At 59.2% G+C, this 23,121-nt stretch overlaps 1 protein-coding gene across 1 annotated transcript in view; it reads left to right on the top strand.

Moving 5' to 3' along the window:
- NCS1 (neuronal calcium sensor 1) overlaps positions 1 to 22,155 on the top strand; it is a 40,317-nt gene extending 18,162 nt beyond the window's left edge. Inside the window, exons 2-8 of the mRNA XM_036329347.1 lie at positions 1,908 to 1,932; positions 9,204 to 9,342; positions 10,787 to 10,865; positions 12,353 to 12,441; positions 12,781 to 12,858; positions 14,904 to 15,020; positions 18,757 to 22,155. Of these exons, the coding sequence (XP_036185240.1) occupies positions 1,908 to 1,932; positions 9,204 to 9,342; positions 10,787 to 10,865; positions 12,353 to 12,441; positions 12,781 to 12,858; positions 14,904 to 15,002 (509 nt within the window). The 3' untranslated portion in view covers positions 15,003 to 15,020; positions 18,757 to 22,155. The remainder of the gene's footprint in view (positions 1 to 1,907; positions 1,933 to 9,203; positions 9,343 to 10,786; positions 10,866 to 12,352; positions 12,442 to 12,780; positions 12,859 to 14,903; positions 15,021 to 18,756) is intronic.
- The last annotated feature ends 966 nt before the right edge of the window (positions 22,156 to 23,121 follow it).

The raw sequence follows: 23,121 nt of genomic DNA, 5'->3' as shown, positions 1-23,121 counted from the left end.
CATAAGCTGTGGAGCTGGATTTGAACCCAGATGGTCTAGTCTGACTCCAGAGTCCAGGCCCCTACGCTCCTGGCTGTGCTGTGATGAGTCTCTTCTGTCTCTTTGAGCCTTAGTCCTTCAGCCCCTGCTGCCCTTCACTGCCGGGTGTGGGCGGCAGTCCTGCCCTGTTAGAACAGGGGCGCCTTCCCTCTCTGCCTGACCCCCTTCCCAGCCCCTATCCTCTGCCAAAACTTTCTTGGAAAATTGCAATTTTTTTTTTTAACCAGGTCTGCCATTCCAGGTCACCAGCATCTCCCGTCAGTGCCTGCCTCTCCCTGTATCAGTGGCCTGCTGGTGGCCAGGCCTCCGTCTCTCACTGTGCTTGTGGGAGGGGAGTGCTGATGAGGAGGGGCCTAGTGGAAGTTTCCAGGCTGTGGGTCAGGCGGCTGAGTTCAGACCCTCTCCTTTCCACATCACGTGCTGGCCCCTTTGTGCCTCAGTTTCCCTGTTTGGAGCCAGGCCAGAGTAATGCTCTCTTCCCTCCTTCCCGCTTCTGTTATCAGGGCTGCCGAGCCAAAGGACCAAGGCCCTGGGCAACCTGCACGGACCTGGGCTTGCAGTGGGCACTTGGGCCTTGGCACTTGTTGAAAGCGTGCGTTAAGCCGTTTGTGAAAGGTGGTCTCCAGTCTGATCAGGGACACCCCCGGGGCCTCCTCTTCCCCTTCCCTGGGAAGGATTCGTTTCTTTACTCACCCGACCTCCACCTAACACCTGCCTTCCTGTCTATTTGTCCACGCCGTCAGTCATTAGTTCATGCATTCATTCGCTCATTCATCCATTCACTCATGTGTTCACTTGTTCATGCAAACATTCATTCATTTGTTCATTCACAATTCATTCATCCATTCATTCATTCACACATTCATTCATTCATTCATTCACTCACACATTCATTCCACAGCCTGTATGGGGCACGTTCCCAGGCCCTCTGCCGGGATTCAGGCGCTTTCACACCTGTTTTGATTGACGTCTCAGGACAGCTCCTGTGGCAGGCACTGTGGGACGTGTCCCTATTCCTCCCACTTTGCAAACGAGGAAACCGAGGCCCGGGAGCCGGCGCTGCTCCCCCAAGGTCAGCCTCACGGAAAGTGGTTAGATCTTCTCCTTCAGTGATTTTACAGAGAACATTGGTTTGGTTCCAACTTGAACCGATTCAGTACTTTCCAGAAAAAAACATCTCTTTTGTTTGTTTCATGGTTCAGTAAAGAATGACTATTTGGGCCTGGCGGGAGGTTCAGCCACTTGATTTGGCTCGTTGCAGCTTTTGGTTCACGGCGCCGTTCTCATCTCGCTTGTGGAAGACTCGGGGCTGACTACTGCGAGGGGCGGCAGGGGCGGGCCATGGGGGCAGGTGCTGGGCGCTGCTGGGCTGAGGGGGGCTCCGCCTCTCTGCTGCCCCCCTCCCCCATGCAGGCGGGGCAGCCAAGTGCCTGAGGAAGCCAGCACCTTCTCTGACTGTGCTGTCCCCGGGATTGAGAGATGGGAAGAATGTGTATTAAATGTCCACCCCGTGGGAAGAATGTATGTTACATGTTCACCCGGTGGGAAGAATGTATGTTACATGTTCACCGGGGTCACGGCACCCCATGAGGGCAGGGAGAAGCCACCCCTGGTCTAAGAGACTGTTCTTGGCCGTCCTGCCAGCAGCCCAGGGGGACTGGGCCAGTGCTGTCCCCTGCTGTGCGGTCAGACACAGAGCTCCTCACTGGGTCTGTTCCCGGGGCGTGTCCTTGGTCAGAGCTAGTGGTGCACCGACACGGGCAGACAGACTGGGGGGGTGGGAGGGCAGGAATGGGGCTCCCAGTGCCTGCCCATCCCCTGGGACACCTCCCTGAACTAAACGGCTCCTTCTCTGTTTTCTCTTGCAGTCACCGAGAAGGAGGTCCAGCAGTGGTGAGTAGCTGCTCTTCCCCAAAATGTTGTGGGGGTGGGGGTGGAGGTGGGGGGTCGGGGACAGCAGTCCCGTTGCCCAGGATGGGGGCACATGGAGGGGCCTCTGGGAGCGGCTCACCCACAAACCTGTCCAGGCAGCCTGTGCCCACGGCACGCTGACATGGACCCAAACCAGCTGGGGGCGTGGGGATGGGTGTTGGTGACGCCTTGCCTTGTGTGACATCTGCAAGGACCACCAGGCCATGAAGGGTTAACTCAGGCCCTGCTCACCAAGAACAGCGGTTGGGACCAGAAACCAGTGAGGGCTCAGGGTCCCAGGCCCAGCTTTGTGACTGGATCCTCCTGTAGCCTTGAGAAGCCTCTTCCCTTCTCTGGCTCCAGCGGTCCCTTCTGCAAGGTGATGGATTAGGTGGGGTCAAGGGTGGCCAACAGGTTTCCTCTCGGCTGGCAGCTCTCATCAATCCGAAGTGGCTGCCTGCAGTGCCGCCTGGCCGAGGCTGTATGAAAGGATGGCAGTGAGCGATTGATGAGCTCTGTAGTGGATTAGTGATGCCTGCCCTGGGCCGGGCAGAGGAGAGTGGCATGTTTTCAGTCATTGTGGGATGTGGAGCAGACAGGGTGAGCCTGAGTTGGGGGCATGGTTAGGAGAGCCAGGAGGTTAGTTGGCTGAGTTTGCAAACCTTCTAGTAAAGTTTGGTGGTTTAGGAATGGACTCCAGAGCCTGGCTGTGCTTTCCTATCCTGGGGACCTTGAAGGATCCAACTCCCAAGCCTCAGTTCCCCCGTGTGTGTGACGGGAATGGTGATGCGTTGGGGGGACATTTCCTGTACAGGTCATAGCACGGTGCCCACGAGAGGACAGACATGGCCAGCGGTCTTCCCTCCGCTGTTCAGACCGGGAGCTGAGGCTAGAGATGCGTCCTTGTTCCTTTCATCCTCGCAGCCACCCGCCCCATCGTGGCGTTTCCTAGATGAGGCCTCTGAGTCGCAGGTGTAGGGCCCACCTGAGCCCCCTGCGCCCTCCCCTGCTCACACCTGGGCCTCCCCCAGGAGAGGCAGGGCGCACAGTGGCCAGGTGGGCTGCAGAGTCCAGGTCCTGAGCCCCCACTTCCTGGCTGAGTGGCCTTGGACACGCTACGGGATTGCTCAGTGCCTCGGTTTCCCCAACTGAAAAGTGAAGGTAATAATAGTCACACGTTAATGGAATATTGTGAGGAATAAGTGAGTTAACTTATCTAAAATGTTTGGAGCAGTCCTGAGATCGAGGGCCCCTCCTCATTATGCAGGGGGGGAAACTGAGGCCCATGCAGGTGGAGTGACTGTCGTTCGTTCATGAAGCTGACATGTGAGCTACATCCGGGCGAGGACCCGGCCATGGGAGAGGGTGTTCCCGGCACAGGGAGCAGCCAGGACAGGGGCTCGGGGGTGGGACAGGCCTGGCGTGTTTGAGGGGGGCCTGTTGGGAGCAGTTGTCGAGGCTCCCTCAGTAAAACTGGCACCCTAGGCCTCGTGACACCCAGTCCTGCCGCAGGGGAACTCTCTCTAAAGAGCTTATACAGAAGAGAGATGATCTTTTCTTTGCCAGAAAGTTCCATGGACCTCAAGGCACTGTCCTTTGGATCATTATGGTGGTGCCTTCAGGGCTAGGAGAGAGCTGAACCCGTGCCTTCCTCTGGCCCTCAGGGCTCCCCGGTTCTCTGCCTGCACCCTCTCCCCTGCTCCCCAGGCACCAGCCACAGTGGCATCCTCACCCACTCTGAGCTCCTTCCTGCCTCAGAGCTGCAACCTGCCGTTCCCTCTGCCCCCAGATCTTGGCATCTCCGCTCCCATGTCACCTCCTCTGAGAGGCCAGCACTGACCACCGGGCCTGTGTCTCCGGCACGAGACAGGATCGTCGTGTCCTATGCCGACATTTAGTAGTTTTTTCCTCTCATATTTTCTGTTTTCCAGTGTTTGTATAATGCTATTGTTACCTTTATAGTAGCCACATACCTGGCAGTACTGCCACAGAACTGGTGGCTGGAGCAGGAGGAATCCTGCAGCCGCCTCAGCTGGGGCAGCTGTCTCCTGGGCCGTGCTTGCAGTTCACAGCCTCGGGCGCCCCCTGTGGGCCGGGCACTGTGCTGATGCTGAAATCAATGCGGCCAGGAAATCAGCCGGCGTGGGGACCTTTTTCCTGCCAAGGCACATTCGGGTGTTTACAACATCGTTCGCGGGCCATGCAAAATGATCAGCTTAAAAATCAACCTGCTCTATATGGTCAAACATTTCATTAACTCACCCTAAGGCCTTGGCGGGGCCAGACCAAAGGATTTCGCAGGCCTTACACAGCCCATGGGCCAGATGATCCTCACCCCAGGTCTAGGGGAAGCCCCATTTTACAGATGAAGAAACTGAGGCTCAGAGGGGCGGAGACACGTGCCCAGGTCACACTGCTGTGTGTGTGTGTGTGTGTGTGTGTGTGTGTGTGTGTGTGTGGAGTCTGGGTCCAGCTCGCTCCTCCTCCAGGCTATGAGGGCTCAGACCTGCTGACTCTTGCTCTGGGAAACCCCACAAAGCCAAAGGCAGGGTGTGGGTGTGGGAGAGGAGAAAGGAGGCGGCATCACCCCCTGGGTGTGTTTGGAACCCTCCTCCAGGGCCCTCTGGAGTCAGGGCTCCAGGCAGCGCTGAGGGGCCTGCCAGGGGGAGGGAGCTGTTTGGAGAGAGAATACAGCGGTCCCGGGCCGGGATGCTGCAGTCCCAGCCGCACGTGGCTGATGGCAGCTGGGGTCCGGCTTTCTCACGAACCCGGCCATCTATTCGGTCCCCACCGCTCCGCTACGGAGAGCAGAGCTGCACGGCAGAACCTCGGCACCGGGGCGATTGGCATGGAGGGCGGGGCGGGCTCGGAGCAAGATGGGTCCCAGAGAACAGTGTTCTGTGGGGACAGGGCCGTGAGTTCCAGAAAGTCCTGGCAGGCCGGGCCGATAGGGAACTGAGGCCGTGGCAGCGCCGGGGCCTCCTCAGGGCCCCCAGAGAGCGAGGAGCTGAGCCGGACTCGGACCTGGGTGTCATGGCGAGTGTTCGCTCACTCGTGCATTCACTGTCTTTCATTTGTTCATTCATTCATTTACTCCATCATTTGTTTGTTGGGTGGTTTGTTCAGGAAATCTTTGCTGAGCACCTACTATGCGCCAACCCAGTGCTGGGCTCTGGGGGCAGCAGGGACGGAGGGACACGAAGTGCCTGGAGTCCCCTGGGAGACACCGGCTGGCGCAGTGGGAACAGAAGGCGGTGGGAGGCCCCGGGGAGGAAGCCCAGCGTTCAGCCCGGGGGTGCTTTGTAAGCGGCTTCGTGTTGTTGTGAAAAGCAGATTTCCTTTCCCTTTCCCTTTCCAAGAAGCGTGAGAATGCAGCTGTCGGGTCTGGGGTTCTCTTGTTTCATCTCCACCCTGGGCTTCTCTGGGGGGCGGCTCTGGAGCCAGAAGCGAAGGGGAAGCAGGAGTCAGCGGCGAGGAGGAGGAAATGCCGTGTGAAGGCCAGGGGCCACGGGGGGACTTAACTGTCCTCAGCCTCAGTTTCCCCATCTGTACAGTAGGCACAGTGGTCCTCGCCTGCTGGGCTGGGGGCCAGTTCGGTGGATTGTGCCTGGCAAGCACGTCGGCCTGAGCCCCGCTCTCATCGGTGCCTGATGGTGGCTGTTATTTGGAATCACAGACCACGGCAAAGGCAGTCACTTGCGGTCGACACCCCCAAGCCTGTGGGGGTCCCCAGAGACCAGCTAGTTCGTGGTTCTGCTGCCTGGGGACCTTTGGCAATTCGAGGGCAAGGGTCCTCAAACTTTTTAAACAGGGGGCTAGTTCACTGTCCCTCAGACTGTTGGAGGGCCGGACTATAGTTTAAAAAAAACCTATGAACAAATTCCTATGCACACTGCACATATCTTATTTTGAAGTAAAAAAACAAAACGGGAACAAATACAATATTTGTATTTGCATGTGGTCCCCGGGCCGTAGTTTGAGGACCCCTGGTCTAGGGACTCTTTGGGTTGTTACGACTTGGGGGAGGGGTGCTCCTGGCATCTAGCAGGTGGAGGCCAGGGATGCTGCTGACACCCCACAACACGCAGGACAGACCCCGCCATCTAGGCCAGACGTCAGCGGTGCTGGGTGGAGGGACCCTGGCCGAGGCTACACCACCTCTTTCCCCGGAAGGGAGGTCAGGGGTTGTTGTGGGGAAGGGGTTTGCTCAGGGTCCCTCTTGCGGCGAGACAGGACGGGACAGGACGGGACAGGACCAGGCCTTCTGGGCGCTGGGCAGAGCAGCTGGCTTCCTGGCGGCTCCAAGTCTGTGGGAGGGAGGGCAGTCCGTGGAGGAGAGGGAGGAGGCCTGGGCCTGTTGGAACCTGAGGCCTGGGCCCAGGTGGGGAAGAAATTTCTGGGCATGAACTTTATTATGAGGCAGCAGCTCCCCCGGGTGCCCACAGTGGGGGGTGTGCCTGTGTGGGGTGTCCCAACTCAGCAGCCAGTGGGGGACGGGCTGCCCCTCAGGATTGGACCTCGAGCGCCATGCAGTGCTGGCCTCGGAGCTGTGACGACTTGCAGGATGGATTCGGGGCCCGGGGACACTGGGGTGTCTGGGACAGCGAGGCATGGGTCCCCGCCTTCTGATGATGAACAGGGGGTCATGAAATGTTGGGGTAGAGGGCGCTTTGCCTGTGTGCTGACACTGGGGTGGTGCAGCCCAGTTCCCAGAGGGGCAGGCGAGGTGGGAGCCTGGGAGGCAGCTGAGCCCTGATCTGCTGCTAGCTTGCTGTGTGACCTTGGGCCAGTCTCTCTCCCTCTCTGGGCCCCAGCTCCCCATCAGTCCATGGAGGTGGGGAGCACATCAGCAGTTCTCTAACCAACTGCAGGGAGCTCTCGGTTCTGTCCAGGGACCCTGGCAGTCCTCCCTCCCTCCCTCCCTCCCTCCCTCCCTTCCTTCTTCCCTTCCTCCTTTCCTCCCTTCCTCCCTTCCTCCCTTCCTCCCTTCCTCCCTTCCTCCCTTCCTCCCTTCCTCCCTTCCTCTCTTTCTTTCTTTCTGTCTTTTCCTTTCTTTCCATTTATTTATCTCACTGGACACTTTCTAAGCCCCATTAAATGCCAGGCCCCATCCCAGGCATTGGGGCACCGCAGTGTCAGGGAGCTCCCATTCAGTGGGGGACCTAGTCTGGAGGTGTGGTCTGTACTGTGCTAGGCACATACAAGGGAGTGGAGGAGCCATGTGGCCTCTGGGTGGCCAGGGAGGACTTCCTGGAGGAAGCAGCATCTAAGCTGGGACTTGGTGGATGAGTGGATTAGCCCGATTAAGAGGAGGAAGATGTGCTTTGCAGGCAGAATGACCTGCAGGTACAAAGGTCTGGAGGCTGGACATGGGATGGCAAGTTCTAGAAAGTGTGTCTGGGTATGAAATATGGGGCCAGTTGGCAAAAAGAGGCTGGGGCAACCCCTAATGGGCAGGGGCCTGGGGCCCTCAGAGACAGTGACAGCCTCTGCAGGCATAACCAGAAGGCCCCTGAAGACTCCCCACTGGGCCACCTCCTGGGCCCCCCACCCCCCAGCCCCCAGCCCTCATTAATGCTCTAGGGACGCCCCTGCCGGCCTCACCACAGCTGCTCACAGTGCTGATGGCTCTGCTCCTGTGGCTGGGGCTGAGGCCCTGAGCAAACAGCTTCCCCTCCCCGGAGGCGAGAGACTGGGGGCCCTGTGAGGCCTCCCCCCTCTCCACCCCCCCCCCCCCCCCGCAGGGACCATCCAGGAGGCGCCGTTGGGAGCCTTTTGTTTTCTCTTTATTGTTTTAAATGCTTTTAGAAACGCTCAGCAACATACATGGTTGCAGAAATGAGGAGCTCTGGGAGCCCAGGGCAAGTACGGCCCCTATCCCGGCACCCAGAGCCGCGTGGTGACAGTGCAGTGTGCCCCCTCTTGGATCACCACGTCCTGGTGCCAGGCACGCCCCTCCCCCTGCCCAGGGACCATCCTGGCCTGGAGGCCTGGAGGCCTGGGGTCATGGATCAGGTCTTGTCCCCGAAAAGCTCCTCCCAGCTCCTGGTCACCAACAGCGACTTCAAGCACAACACCCCCGGACCCTCTCCTGGCTCGCGGGAGAGGCGAGAGGAGCCCCGCACCCGCCGGGAAGGCCTTCAGCGACCGTCTCCGAGCACCTGGGCTCTTCACCTCAGCCCCCACCTTGGCTCCAGTCTGGGCTGTGGGGACTCAGATCTACCCTCTGAGCCTCAGTTTCCTCATCCACGCAATGGGCCTCCCCGTAGTCCCTCGCTCACAGGGCCCTTAGGGCATTATTCCAGGAGACGCGGTTTGCAAAGGTCCCCGCACGGCATTTCCCGGGGAGGTGAGAGCTGCAGCCGGCAGTGGCGACCCCTCTCTCTGGCTTCCCTTTCTGCCGGGGACCCTTTGTGTAGGGCACCGCAGGCCACAATCCTGCAGATCCCGCTAGTGACGATTCTTGATGCCAAGTGTGCGACACGCACCATCTCGATCCCGACAACATGGGTGTGACAACCCCTTTATGGATGAGGAGGCTGAGGCTCAGAGAGGTGAGGGCACTTGCCCGAGGTTGCACAGCGAGCGTATGGCAGAGCCGGGATTTGGGCTGCAAAGCCACGCTGCCGTCAGCCGCGTGTCTGCAGGGTTCTGTGCTGGGCACTGGGATACACGGGGGACAAGTCCACTTGGAACAAACCAGGTTCCCTCCAAGCTCACACTGCTGCTCCGTGTCTGTTACACGGTCCTTGGGAACAGACGGGGAGGAGGGTGTGTGTGTATTGGGGTGCAGGCATGTGGGAGGAGCCAGCTGCCCGCCCCATATGGTGGCTCTGCCCACTAACTCTGCCAGCACCCGGGGAGGAGGGGCTCCGGGGAGAAAGTGGGGGGAGAGGGGGCAGAACTGCTTTGGGCAGGAGTGTGGCTTTGGGGTGCTGTTGGTGGGTTTTGTTTCAGCCCCCCCACAGGGAGCAGGGTTGAGTGGCCAGCTGCTCCGTGTACACTGTCTGGGTGACTTCTCATGCGACTCTTAGCCCCTGTACAAACGAGGCTCAGAGAGGTACCGCCACCTGCCTCAGGTCACACAGCTCGCGAGAGGCAGCGTGGGAGAGCCCGTGCCTGTGACGTCGGGCCTGTGCCCAGGACCCCCGTGTGTGGGTCTCTGGACAGGGACCCCCAGCCTTGAGGGCGGGCGCTTCTGGCAGGTGGCGGTGTTGGTGTGTCTGACCCTCCCTCGCTGGGCTGCCCCTCAGGTACAAAGGCTTCATCAAGGACTGCCCCAGCGGGCAGCTGGACTCGGCGGGCTTCCAGAAGATCTACAAGCAGTTCTTCCCGTTCGGAGACCCCACCAAGTTCGCCACGTTTGTTTTCAACGTCTTTGATGAAAACAAGGTGAGCTGGGATGGCGGGGCCTCCCCCGCAGCAGCTGCTCAGCCCTGGGGTTCCCGCAGCGGCTCCACACCCACTCTCTCCCCCAGCGTTCCCTCCGGGAGAAGGAACAACACGTGTGCACACTCAAAAGCGCACATACACAGATACACACGAGCGCGTGCACGCCCACACATGCATACACACAGATGCAGGCATTCATTGTGCACGTGCACACACCAGCACACACAGGCACCACACAGAGATAGTGCGTGTGCATACCTATACCGTGTGCACACACGTGTGTGTACATGCATGCATGCACATGTATACCTCGATGTTTTTCTTACCGGCACCAAATGCAGATGCCCCCAGGGACAGTAGCAGGCGTTATAGTTGGCACAGACGCTCACTGGACATGTCACAGCCCTTCATGTGAAAGCTTACAACCCACGGGTGTGTCATTTTTTTCCCCCAAAGGTTTTTTTTGGTCTTGTTTTGTTTTGTTTTAGAATATATTTTTATTGATTTCAGAGAGAAAGGGAGATGGAGAGAGGGATAGAAACATCACTGATGAGAGAGAATCATTGATCGGCTGCCTCCTGCAAGTCCCACACTGGGGATCAAGCCCGAAACCTGGGCATGTCCCCTGACCAGGATCGAACCTGTGACCTTCTGGTTCATAGGTCGATGCTCAACCCCTGAGCCACGCAGGCGGGGCGGGCGTGTCATGTAAATACCCATTTGCAGATGAGGAAACAGGTCTGAGAATCAGGCCGTGTGGGGTCTTTCGGGCCTGGCGCCTTTCACTGAGCACCATGGTTTCACGGCTTATGAGTTGTCGCGCGTCCCCTCCTGGCGGTGGCCGCGCTGGCAGCTGGCGGATCCAGGCTTGGGCGTCCACGGTCCTCTGGACTCGGTCCCACGCCAGCACTCCTCTGGCTCCCGGTGCTCACGGTGGGTCTACTGTGACTTGTCCCCGCGCTCCCGCTCTTGGGCACTCGGGCTGTTTCTGTTCCGTGAGGCCCCGGCTTCCGCCCAGGTGACTCCGCGCTGACAGTCACCCTGCTTGGCCCTGGGGAGAGCTCCTGGCCTCAGTTTCCTCATTTGCAAAACAAATAGGTAGGATTGCACTGTCTGGAGCCCCGTCCTCTTCAGGAGCCCGGAGCCTGTGGGTCTAGGCCCGGGGGAGGGGACCTCCAGGCTCTCCCAGAGGTGGAGCCTGTGTTGTGGCCTCACCCCTTCCTCCCGCCCTTCCCGCCCGACCTGTCCCATTTCTAATCCGACCCCCTCCCTTCTCCTTCCTCCCCTTCCTGGTTCTGTCCCTCATCCTTCTCTCCCGCCCTCTCCGTGTGGCGTCTGTCTGCCACGCTCTCCGGTGCCCGCTGCCGCTCCCACCACCTGCCCAAGGTCTGGCCTGACCAGGTGGCCCGACTGACCGAGGCCACCTGCCCCTCTCTCCTGCCAGGACGGACGGATCGAGTTCTCTGAGTTCATCCAGGCGCTGTCGGTGACCTCGAGGGGGACCCTGGACGAGAAGCTGCGGTGTAAGTCCACCCTCGGGCTCCACTGGGCAGCTGCTGGGCGGGTCCCGGGCGGGGGAGGCCAGAGACGGGGCCAGGCCCTCTGTCCCAGCTGAGAGAGTGGCCCAGACCTTCTGTCGCTTCAGGTCCGAGGAGGGCTCCGGAGGTGGCCGTGCGGGAGGAACATGGCTTAGGCGGGTGGACAGATGGGGCAGGAGTTGAGGGGACATTCAGGCGGGTGCGGACGTGGGACGCGGCCACTGCAGCCTGGAGTTAAAGACCCACTTCAAGTGCCGGACCCACGTAGGAGGCCGCTGTTCTGATGACTGATCTCATTCATTCACCTATTTACTCGTTCACCCAACGGATATTGACCAATCAGGGCCACATGTCCGTGCTGGGCAGGAGGCCAGGAACCCGGGAAGGGGGTGGGGAGGGTCAGATCGACGGGCACCTGCTCTCATGGCTCAGTCTAGCATGAGACGTGATTTTTAAAAATCCCATAAAACCGAGGCAGGAAGAGGGAGGTGAGAGCTGGCAGGGGGAACTGACCCTGCGGTGAGTCAGAGCCGAGCTGGGCGCGGAGGGAGCTGGCTGGTAGGAAGCAGGGAGGAGGGCTCCAGGCAGGGGATGCGGAGAGGCGGGGACGAGAGGATGCAGAGGGCAGAGGGCCCACGCTGGCGCGGGGTGACGGGAGGGAAGCTGATGAGAAGATGGGAACAGCCGGCCGGAGCGCACTGCTCCCTAAGACGTTCGCACTGCGTTGTCTCAGCAGCGAGAAAGCCCTGCAGTTCCTCTGTGGTTTTTTTTTTTAAGGATAAAAGGGGTTGCCCTGGCCGGTAGTTCAGTGGTCAGAGTGCTCACCAAAGGGTTGCGGGTTCCATTCCTGGTCAAGGGCACGCACCTGCGTTGCAGGTTCTAAGCCGAGGGGAGCATCTCTCACATCGATGTCTTCCTCTCTCTCTCTCTCTCTCTCTCTCTCTCTCTCTCTCTCTCCCCCCCCCCCATCTCTCCCTCCCTCTCTCTGTCCCATCTCTCCCTCCCTCCCTCCCTCTCTCCCACTCTCTCTAAAAGTCAATGGAAAAAATATCCTCAGGTGAGGATTAACAACCACAGAAATAAGAAAAGAGGATTTTATTCATGCAAAAGCTCCTGGTCCCCTGGGCGGATTGTTTTATTTTCTGAGTTGGCCACAGGGACTGGAATGGGAGAGGCTGTGGCAGGGAGGCCGCGGGGGGGGGGGGGGGGCGGGGGGGCTGGGCCAGTCCTCCCTCCCAGCTTCAGCCCTGGAGGCCTCGCACTGGCCGAGGCCCCATCCTTTTCACTCCCAGTTTCTTTCTTCCCAGTGCGTGTGCGTGTGTCTGCCTGTTGGTCCTGATGAAAGTATTTGCTGACTGGGTGAAGCATGGCTGTGGGCCCCCATCGCGTGCAGAGGTGCAGAGGGCGGAAGGCGGGAGCAGAGCTGCCCCTGCTCCGGGCCCTGGTGACCCCGCCTGGCTGGTTGATTGCAGGGGCCTTCAAGCTCTACGACCTGGATAACGATGGCTACATCACCAGGACCGAGATGCTGGACATAGTGGACGCCATTTACCAGATGGTGGTGAGAGCGCTGGGTTCCGCGGGTAGGAGATTGGGGGGCAGCCAGTTGAGTGGCTCTGCTTGGCCCACAGGGACCACCCCAGGGGGGCCGCTCTCCTGCGGGGGTGAGTTGGGGGGTGAGGGTCAGTCACTACCTGGGGCCACTCCGTACTTCTCCGTCCTGGGAGAAAGGTGGGGGCTGGGCTGTTCCAGCAGAATGGCAGCGAGGGAGGGGGCGCTGGGCGTGAGAGGGAGAGGCCGTCCTCACCGGGCAGCAGCCCAGGTCTGCGGGGCAAATGTTTGGCCCAACGCCAAAGCCTAGAGCGCAGAAGCCCAGCCCCCACTTGTCTGTCCCCGGCAGGGGAACACCGTGGAGCTCCCCGAGGAGGAGAACACCCCCGAGAAGAGGGTGGACCGGATCTTCGCCATGATGGACAAGGTGAGGCCGTGGGGAAGCTGGGCTGACTGGGGGGGGGGGGGGGGCGGGCAGCTGGGGGCCAGGCCCTGGGTCCCCACAGGTCCCACTGACCACCTGTGGGCCTGGCTCAGGCAGGCGGCACGGCCTGGGGAGGTGTCCAGTGGCCTGGTGGGCAGCCATCCCCGTCAAGCCTCTGTTTTAAGTAAGTTTGCCGAAGAGTTTTTCTTCCATAAACCACGATTTTCAGCCGTTGTTATTTGTGCCACAGACCTTTTGGCATCTGGAGAAGTCTGTGGTCATCAGATAAATGCATAGGATCACCCAGGAAGCGGATTGTTCTGGAATACAGCTGTCACATGTTTTAAGAAGACCCTGCCGCGATGCAGTATTCTAGGGGCCTCTTTATGCACACATTAGTAATGGGCTATCGCGTTGGGCCTAGCCACCCCTCATTTTTGAAGCAATGATACACGTATGCGCTGCCTGCAGCAGCTGTGATGTGCTATGACCTTCCCATGACCTCCACAGTTGTCAAGGTCACAGATACTGCTGCTTCCGATGGGGACCCTCACCCAGGTTCGTCCTGGGAGGAAAAGCTGAATTTCAGGGAAAGGATGGTGAAAAGAACAATCTCTTCTTTCCCATCTGAGCTCACAGACCTGCTAGATTCTATCCACGGGCCCCAGGTTAAGAAGCCCTTTTACGTCAAACTTCCTTTGACCTGCAATAATGTTGCTTTAAATGGGGGTCTGATATCAGGGCGGCCGGGAAGCCCAGCGTCCGTCGCTTGCCTTCAGTGAAAGAATATTAGTTACAGGGACATCGGGCTCATTGTGATACGCCGCCGGCTGCGGCTGGAGACAGGCGCTGGCCTGAAGCTCTGAGCCTGAGGCCTGTGCTTCCTGCATTTAAAAAAGGCGGCGAGCCCGGCCAGTGTGGCTCAGTAGTTGAGCGTCGACCCATGAACCAAGAGGTCTCTGGTTGATTCCTGGTCAGGGCATAAGCCTGGGTTGCAGGCTTAATCCCCAGTAGGGGCGTGCAGGAGGCAGCCAATTGATGTTTCTCTCTCTCTATTCCTCTCCCTTCCTCTCTAAAATAAATAAAAACTTTTTTTTTTTTTTAAAGGGGAGAGGTTAGCCCGCAGCAGAGCGGGGTCAGGACATGTGGGCTGGGGCTCCGCTGCTTTCTTGATAATAATGAAAACATGTGGGGAGCAGGGAGCGCCCACTTCCTCACAGGTGGGCCAGTGGAAGTCAGTGCTGAGGCCCTTAAATCTCCAGGCCATCCTTCCCTCATCCGGGGAAGCCAGGCCCGCCCTGGAGTCAGACAGGGTGCTCATTCTGGCTTCCCGGCTACCAGCCAGGGGACTCTGGGTGGGTGACCGAGCCTCAGTTTCCTCACAGTAAAATGGGGGTAAGAGCAACGCCTCTTCTTGGGGCGGGCGTGGGGGTCTCATGAGATCAGCCCGTGCACTTAGCACATGTGGGTACACGGCAGGCGAGCTGGGAGGACGACCTGCTGGGCCGGGGACCCCGGCCATGCTTTCCCCCCGGAGGTCTCTGCTCACAGGTCTCCTGGAAGGGATACTGGCCAAGACCACCCCTCCCCAGACACCCCCTAAGCCCCTGTGCATGAGCTGCACCGGCCTCCTCCCAGGGCCCCCCGGGTCCAGGACAGACGCTCCAGGGACCGCTGGTGCCCCTCCAGGAGTGACCGGAGAAATGCATTAGGCGCTCAGCCCTTTGGGGTTAGCCACCGTGTAGGGAATTCACAGCAGCGATAACGGTGACTCCGGAGTTCGGGGCGCCTCCAGCTCCAGCTCAACGCCCCGCGGAGGCCAGCAAGTCCTCTCGTCCCCGATGAGGAAGCGGGCCAGAGCCAGGCTCGGGGCAGCCAGCCAGGAAGCGTCGGTCTGACTCCTGACTCTCCTCACCTGGCCCGCTGTGCTGCCTCCTGACTCGCTGGGGGAGCTCTCTGGGGACCAGCCCTGGGCCAGGGGCCAGGCCCGCGCCTGTCCTCGGAGGCTGGCTGCCCCTCCCGCTCAGCCGCTGCCCCTCTGCTTGCAGAACGCCGACGGGAAGCTGACGCTGCAGGAGTTCCAGGAGGGGTCCAAGGCCGACCCCTCCATCGTGCAGGCGCTGTCCCTCTACGACGGGCTGGTATAGTCCACGCCCAGAGCTGGGGTGAGTCAGGGGGGACCTGGGGCCTGCGGGGGGGGGGGGGGGGAGGAATCCCAGCCACAGGACGCCGAGGGTTGGCAGAGAAGTGCCTGTCCAACGTGGGGTCTGCCGGGTGCGGGCACAGCGGGTGGGGGCGGCCCCAGAGGCAGGGCCTTCAGATCAGCCCGAGGCCTCTGCTGCGGCGGACGACTGTCCTCCTGGCTTCCTTCTCGTCCTCTCCTGCGTCTGCTCTGCCTTCCCCGTGAGTCCCATGTGGGCGGGGGAGGGAGTGGATGACCCCCGAGGTCCTGTGCAGCCACGAACACTCGTACACACCGTCTGGTGACACATGCGTACGCGTGCTGGCTGTTCATCTCAGGTGACAGCATCGCGGGTGGACGCTTACATAGCTCACGGAGACGTGCGAACGCTCTGTCTAGGAGGCCCGTCCTGCCCCCCCAAGAAAAAGTCAGATGGTGTCATTAATTTATTTAACACTCTTTGTTGTGTCCTCACAGCTTTCTGTGAAAGTGTCTGTGTATGTATTTCCCGCGGCAACAATGAGTTCAGAACCATATGTTGTTCACGCGTTTTTGTTTTTTTTTTAATGGACAATTTATAGAAATCATTTATTTTTTTTCTTTTGGAGACTCAGGGCTAAGAAAAGAAAATGTTTCACCCTCATTGGCTTGACGTTCACATCCTGTTGTGCCCACAGACTGTCCTTAACCTGACTTGTGTAGACACGTATCGTATCCTCACCAGCAACATGCCGACCAAGAAGGTGTACCTTTGTTTTCATGACGCGTTTTTCCGAGTGACAGGATCCAGCTCCCGCCAGCTCGTCCCCGCCGCCCTCCTCTTTCCTGTGGCTCTTCCAGAGCCTCCCAGATAGTAATCACGTCCGTTTTGCCTTCTATCATTTGTGCGATTGATTTGCCTTCTCAGATTCCCGATGTATCCTAATTCCTGGACAAGTTACTGTTACGAATTCACTGTAGTATTCAGTGTTCTGCATCAGCAAATGTTGTTGGAGACCATCCTTTTTCATAGCTGCATAGTATTCCGTCATAGAGCAGGACCATAACTTAACCAGTCCCGTGGTGTGGGGCCTTGGGTTGTGGAGAATTTTGGGGGTGGGTTAAAGAAATTCTCTATTACGGAAGCATTCACACCCAGTGGTAGAGAGAGTAGTGTAACACCGTGTCCCCGGCAGCCAGCTTCAGAGTCGCCAACTCACAGCCGATCCTGCACCATCCCTACCCTCCCTCACACACACCCACACTGGGTATTTTGAAGCACATTCAAGACATCATATTGTTTCATACATAAATAATTTCAAACTGTGTTCCAAAGAACGACTCTTTAAAAAAACCCCACAATACCCCAGCTTCAAGATTAATTCCTAATATTGCCCGAGCTTCAGTGGGTATTCCAGTTTCTTGTTGCCTCCCCAGTTTTTTTCACCTTGTTTATTGGAATCAGAATCTGAGTAGGGTCCACATGTTGCAATTGGTTGAGAGGTCTCTTAAGTGTATTTTAATCATTAAATTTTCCCCTTCCTTTTTTTCTCCTTCTTGCTGTTGGTCCAGAAACACCTTCTATAGAGGTTCCACGGTGTGGGGTTTGTGGGTTGCGCCCCGTGGTGGTGTGAACACCACCTGCTCCCTGTTCTCCCTGGAAAGGGGCGGTCAGACCTGCAGGCTCGCTGCACATCAGTGCGACCCACTTCGGGGAGAACACCTCACAGGTGGGGTTGTGTGTGTCCACGAGGTGGCACGTGATGGCTGGCGCTGTAAGCACCATTCATTCATTCATTCCTTCATTCCTTCCTTCATTCCTTCCTTCATTCCTTCATTCGTTCCTTCATCCCTTCATTCATTCCTTCATTCATTCCTTCGTTCACAAGTGGCGCAAAATGAAGTCACCCCAGCTGCCGTCCCTGCCTCGCGTGAGCTGCAGGCTTCCCTGCAGTCGCTCTTTGGTTACCCCAAGTCCTAGGCTCGAACAGGAAAGGCAGGGTAGATACTTGATTCTCCCTCTTGATGAGTTTTCCAAGTTGGATTTCCAACAGCCTTCAGCGCTGACCAATGACTTTCCTATGTACATGTATATGCACGTAATCATGGCTTTCTGGATGAATGCATTCAGGGACTTCCATCATGTCTGTGGCTTTAGGCAGCAGACACAGTGCTGCCCAGCATCAGGGCTCACAGGTCCCTGTGGAAGGGGAGGAGCGTGGCTGGGAAGTCAGCCGAGCCCCCGGGGGCCGGCAGGGGCCATCGGGAGGCTGGGGGGACACGGGCCTCTCTTGGGGTGCTCTGACCTCTCTTGGGGTAGCTGCTCCTGTCCTCTGTCTCCCGTTGCCCTTGCCCCCAATGGCCACCCAAACCCGGGCCCCGCGGGGCCTTCTGACTCGCCCAGGCCGCCCGCACACAGCACCTGCCTGGCCCCGACCGCGTTTCAGATCCTCTCACACCGATCAGGAGAGGGGCCCCTTTGAGTCAGACACTGACACCTGTCCCAGGTGGGGGGCAGGGACATGCGATGCAACACGGATGTGGAGCAGGTGATGGGAAGGGTGTGTGGGTGGTGCAGACAGTAACAGGCTGTTCCCCAGGCTGCCTTTTTTTTTTTTAATTGATTGAAGTAAAATTCACATGACATGAGATTAACCATTTTAAAGTGAACAATTCAGTGGCATAAAGTACAGTCAGTGTTGTGCAAGCACCACCTCTATCTAGTTCTACAGTATTTGCATCACTCCAAAACAATGCCTCCCGTCGCGCACTCTCTCCCCACCCGCCGCCACCAAGCCCTTGGCAATCACTCACCTGCCGTCTGTGTACAGATCTGCCCCTGGGGGAAATTTTATATAAATGGAATCCCACGTCATGTGGGCTTCTGTGTCTGGCTCCCGTCACTCAAGGTTCTTCCACGTTGCTAGGCCTCCTGACTTCACGTGGACCCTCTCGTCAGTTCTTCATTCCTTTCCCTGCCTGGGTGGTAGTCCCCTGTGTGGATGGACCACGTGTTTATCCATCATCTCCTGATGGACACTTGGGTTGTTTCCACCTGTTGGCCATTGTGCATGATGCTGCTGTGAACATTGGGGGGCATGGACTTATTTGAGTCTCTGTGTTCAATATTTTGGGGGTAGATGCCTAGGAGCGGAATTGCTGGGTCCTATGGGAACTCCAAGTTTAACTTTCGGAGGCAGCACCAAACGGTTCCACTGCAGCTGCACCTTTTATATTCCCAGCAGCAATAGACAAGGGTTCCAATTTCTCCACACCCTTGCCAACACTGCTTCTTTTCTGTTTTTTTATTCTTTTTTTTTATGGTAAGTCATCCTAGTGGGTGCGACGGGGTGTGTCTCGTTGTGGTTTCGATTTGCGTTTCCCCATCACTGACTCTCACCTTCTCATGTGCTTCTCAGCCATCCCACACCTTGTTCTTACTGGTTGCAAACTGGTTCATCCTATGGCTACGTCCTCCCTATCCAGCCAGTGCCCTGAGTGTGGACCCTGGGCTCCCTCCCTCCATCCCTCCCAACCTCGTAATCTTGCTGTTACAGATGATACTGTAGGAAACATTTGTTTCTGAAGAGTAAATGCGAAGCATCCCCCAATGAGTGGGTCAGGGGGTGTGCACGTTGCTAGGCCTCCTGACGTCACGCGGACCCTCTCGCCGACTCTCCCGCCAGCTCTGCACGCCCTGCAGCCGCTCTGAACCCTTCTCCCCTCCTTGTGTCTTCCAGATGCCTGGGAAACTTGCCTCCTCCCGTGCCATGAGCCGCCTCAGCCCCGGCCCCGACGCCGCCCTCCTGTGTCCACCTTGCCGTTCTCCACGGGGCTGCCCCTGAACAGCGAGGCCCGGCTCTCCCCTCCTCCCGCCAACTCCCCCCTCCCCCCGCCTGCTGCACCCACCGCCGCCTGAAGCCACCGGCTCCAATCGCCCACAACCTCTGCTTGTCCAGAAAACACCATGAGACGGCAAAGGCTCCAGCCGTCTGCGAAGCCCGGGACGCAGCTGCTTCGCAGGCAGCGCTCCGTCCCCTGCTCTCCCGCGCGTCTGCTTTTGTTTTTTATTTCAAACAGACATTGAAAAAGAAAAAAAACACACCTACCTTCTGTTCTAGAAGATCCGGACTGACAGGTGGGGAGAAGGCCTTGGGGACCTTGGAGAACTCTGCCTTGTCCGTCGGCCACCAGGGAGGCCACGGAGGCCCCGGCCTGGCCCCGGGTGGGCCCGCGTGTCCGTGTCGGGGGCTGCGTGATGCCCGTTACTTGTCGCCCCGTCCTCGGGCAGCCCACCGCCCGCGTGGCCGGGAGGATTGATCACGACGGTGATGACTCTGACGGCGTATTGTGCTTTTCGCGGGGAAAGTGAGGTGGTTTTTTTATATCCGTATATAACGATTCCTGTTATTTATTGGTTGTTAACTGTTGCTGCTGCCTCTGTGTCCAAAGCTCCCAGAGATGCGGTCTCCCCCCGCCGCCCCCGTTTACATGTGCAGCCCTCGCCCACCTGCCAGCAGCGGCCGAGAAGCCGAGAACTTTGTTTTTTCAGATGCTGTGTTTGATGTTTGGAGAGGGGGACGGCGGGCTTTAACTGGCTACCGCTCTGTTCCCTCCGGCCCGGATGCCTCCTCCTTGAACCCCTTTCTCTGTTCCCGTCCACATCCGCGGTCCTGTGTCCTCCCCCCGGTCCTCAGCATCTTTCTGAGGACAAACGGGGGGCATCTTTCGGTTTCTTGGCTCTTGCTTTGGTGTCTGTAGCAGCGAGGAGAGCGGACGGCTTGTCCTGCCCGGGACCGGCGCCAGGCAGGGCGGCTACAGAGGGAAAGACTGAGGACTGGAGGGGCCTTGGCACGCAGGGCAGCAGAAGTGGGGGCTCGTCCTCCCTCCGGGTGGCAGGCTCCCCTCTCTGCTCTCCTGCCTGCCTGGCGCCTGCCCGACGCTGGACCGGAGGGAAGAGAAGGGTGCAGGTCACCCCGTTCCGGTGGTGGCTGCTCTCGGGGCTGTGCCCACCTGTGCTCACAGGAAGAGTTTTAGCTCCATCTGCCCCTAGAAAGGGCGGCCCCAGAACGGCCACCAGGAAAGCCAGACGACCTTGGACGGAGGCCAGGAGCCCGAGGCCTGCTCCGGCTCCGAGACTGTGAGCCACCTGGCCCTGTCTTGCCCCAGCTGCCCCCAGCAGAGCCCTGAGGCCTGGCTGAGTGATGTGAAAGGTCCATCCATGCTGACACGGTGTGATTCCAAGTGGGAGTTTCCTGAGTGCTGATCCGCTGGCGTGTGGCTCAGTGTGACAGCCCCAGCAGACACGGGGCGTCTGCGGCCCAGATCTTCAGGGGCACGGCGGCCCTGGTGTGGGGTGTGGGCTCAGGTGACTCCAGAACTGGTCCTCTCCCAGAGGAGGGTGTGGGGCGAGGAGTAGCTCCCAGACTGCTTAGGACCTGAGTCGAGTTCCCGCTGCTGATCGCCCACTCAGCCCAGCCCTAGAGCCGGGCCCCCGTCCCCACTTTGAATTGTCCTCCGTCTCCACGTGGCGCTTCCCAGGAGGCTGGGCTTCTCCTGCTAATGAGGCCTCAGACCCTCCCCAGAGGATGCCCTCTGAGAGGGGCTCTGCCGTGGGCTGCATGTCTGCCGACCCCAGAACCTGCCCTTCTCACACACGCAGGCCCGTCGGCTGCACGCTGTCCCCATTGTTAGCCCCCAGGTCCCGCGGGGACGGGAGCAGCAGTTCCATTTTCACAGGTGACTTTGAAGGCCGGGCTCTTCGAGGCCCCTGTGGTCACCTTTCTGCTCCGGCCGCTGGCCCAGGAGGCCCAGGTCCCACCTCTAATCCCGCAGTCTCCTTGCCTGGCTCTGACCAGGGACCCCAGGGCCCCTTGGGGCTGGAGGGGAAGAGAGAGTGGGCCCCTCCCAGGTCAGATTGCTTTCTGGCCTCTGCCTGAGCCTCGGCCGCTTCTCCGGTCCAGCGGGAAGGATGCTGTTGCACAGCCTGCCCCGGAGGCATCGCGGGAAAGGGACTGTGGCTGAACGTTCTCTGGGATCAAGCACGTGGACCGCCCCCCCCCAGGGCTGAGGCCGATTCCCAGGCATCGGTAGAGCATCTGTGTGCGGGACCTTCCTCCACCGTCCAGGGAGGTGGTTGGGCCTTTGGTTTGGAGCCATGGATATGCCTTTTGGCCGGAGCAAGTGGTACCATGGGCCCAGGCTTCAGGGCGCACCTTGGGGACGTGCCCCGAGACAGCTCCGACTGCCAGGGGCCCCCCTTCTTCCCAGCAGCGCGCTAGACACGGGCATTTGTGCCGAGGTTGCCAGGCAGGGACAGTTCTGTCCCCTTCTCTCACCAGGACCCTGGGAACCCAGAGCAGCCCGTGGGCCTCTCCCTCTTCCACCCGAGGCCCAGCCCTGTGACCCGGTGCGATGCTGCTCCCTGGCGACTCCAGACCAGCCGGGAGCCTGGCTCTTGGTCCCTCTGCCCAGCCTCGCTCCCGGGCCCAGGAGCAGGGCCCAGCCTCTTCCTCGCAGCCTCTGCGCCCGCTTTGTGTGGATGGTACTTGGGAGAAGGCCATGGGTTCCCGTGTTTAACCAGGCAGCGTTCAGGGAAGGCCAGGCGAACGTGTCCCTCTCCCCTGTTTGACAGCCAGCTCCATAGACGACAGACACGCCTGAGCTTCCTGGGACTTTGTCTCTTCTCTCTGGGTGTGTGTGTGTGTGGGGGGGGTGGGTGTGGGTCGGGGGGAGAGATTGGGGGGCCCTAGTTTCCTGGGCAGAGACAGCCTCTCCCTGGAGAAAGCCTCATGCCTGCCACCCCAGCTTCCACATCTAAGGGATCCAAGAAGGGAATGTGGGAGCGCCCCCTGGTGGCGGTGAGCTGCAAAGGCATTTGGGTAAACAGGTGATGCCGGAGGGTGGGAGGCGGCCGGTGGTGGGAGGGAGTCAGGGGCTGTGACCTCCCCTCAGCCCTGGCCTCCAGCCCCACATTATTGACGGTGTGTTTCCCGGATGCCCCTCTCTAGGTGTCCCCCAGGGATGAGTTAGTTAGCGTAAGGGCACTGTAATGAGAAGGCCCCCCCCCCTTTTTAAATATCTGCGGAATAAACCCAATGGTCGATTTTTGAATGAATAAAAGGCTTTTGTTGAATAAACAGCTGGTCCCATCTCTGTCTTGGCATCTAGGCCCAGGCTCTGTCTACTCCTGAGGACTGGGACAGATGCAGACTGCAGCCTGCCCCGCCCCCCTCCCCCCGCCCCGCCCGGCCGGGCTGTCCATGGTCATTTCCCCAGGGCTTTGCTGGAGAGGGACCTGCCCCAGACGCTGAGCAAGTGACTTCGGTTCAGTGGGACTCCGTTTCTCCATCCCTCAGGTGGGGGTGAGAATGCCCACCTCAGGGCATGGTAGGAGCGGAACTGAGCGGCCAGTGCAGGGCTCGGACGGGCTTGGCACCCCCATGGGAGCCTGCAGCTTAGGAAAGGAATTTGGGGAACTCTTACCCAAAACACAAGAAGGCAGTGCTCCCCGCTGCGGCGTTTTCTCTGTTCGCCTCCCAGCCCTCGGCCTCTTTCTGGGGTGCGGTCCTGTCTGACTCGCTAGCTGTGTCTCCGGAGGGGGCAGGGCAAGGCCCGGGTGGGCAGGCGCCAGGGGCATGCCGGCCTCCTCATGCTACTCTGTATGTCGTCCATGTCACGCCAATTAAACACGCTTCCTGATGTGCTCGCCTCCCCGTGTGGACCTGTTGCTTCGTCTGTTTCTGTTCTTTTTTGTTTCACCTTAGGTCTCTTCTTCCTCCTGTGACACCCTTTCTCTTGCTTGGGGTGTCGTTCCCTGGTCTCCCCCGGAGGAGTGCTGTGCCCAGGGGGAGCCTTGGGCAGAGTGGCCACCCGGGCACGTCGAGGAGTGTTTCTCGGAGGCCGGAGCGGAGCAGGGCGAGCCTCCAGCCCACGCGCTCCCAGCACCTCCGTGCCGGCCTGTGGCATCTGTCTGTTCGGAGTCTCTGAAGGGGTTTCTGAAGGTGTGGAAATGTGTGAAAGCAGCTGGCCCAGACCAGTGCTCTCAGATTGTGGGTGTCCGCAGCCCCCGAGGCTTGTTAACCCAGATTGCCGGCCTCACTGCC

The sequence above is a fragment of the Myotis myotis genome, unplaced genomic scaffold, assembly GCF_014108235.1.
Source record: "Myotis myotis isolate mMyoMyo1 unplaced genomic scaffold, mMyoMyo1.p scaffold_m19_p_12, whole genome shotgun sequence".
NCBI lineage: Eukaryota > Metazoa > Chordata > Mammalia > Chiroptera > Vespertilionidae > Myotis > Myotis myotis.
Note: the sequence above shows the minus strand (reverse complement) of the source record. Positions and strands in the feature narration are given on the sequence as shown.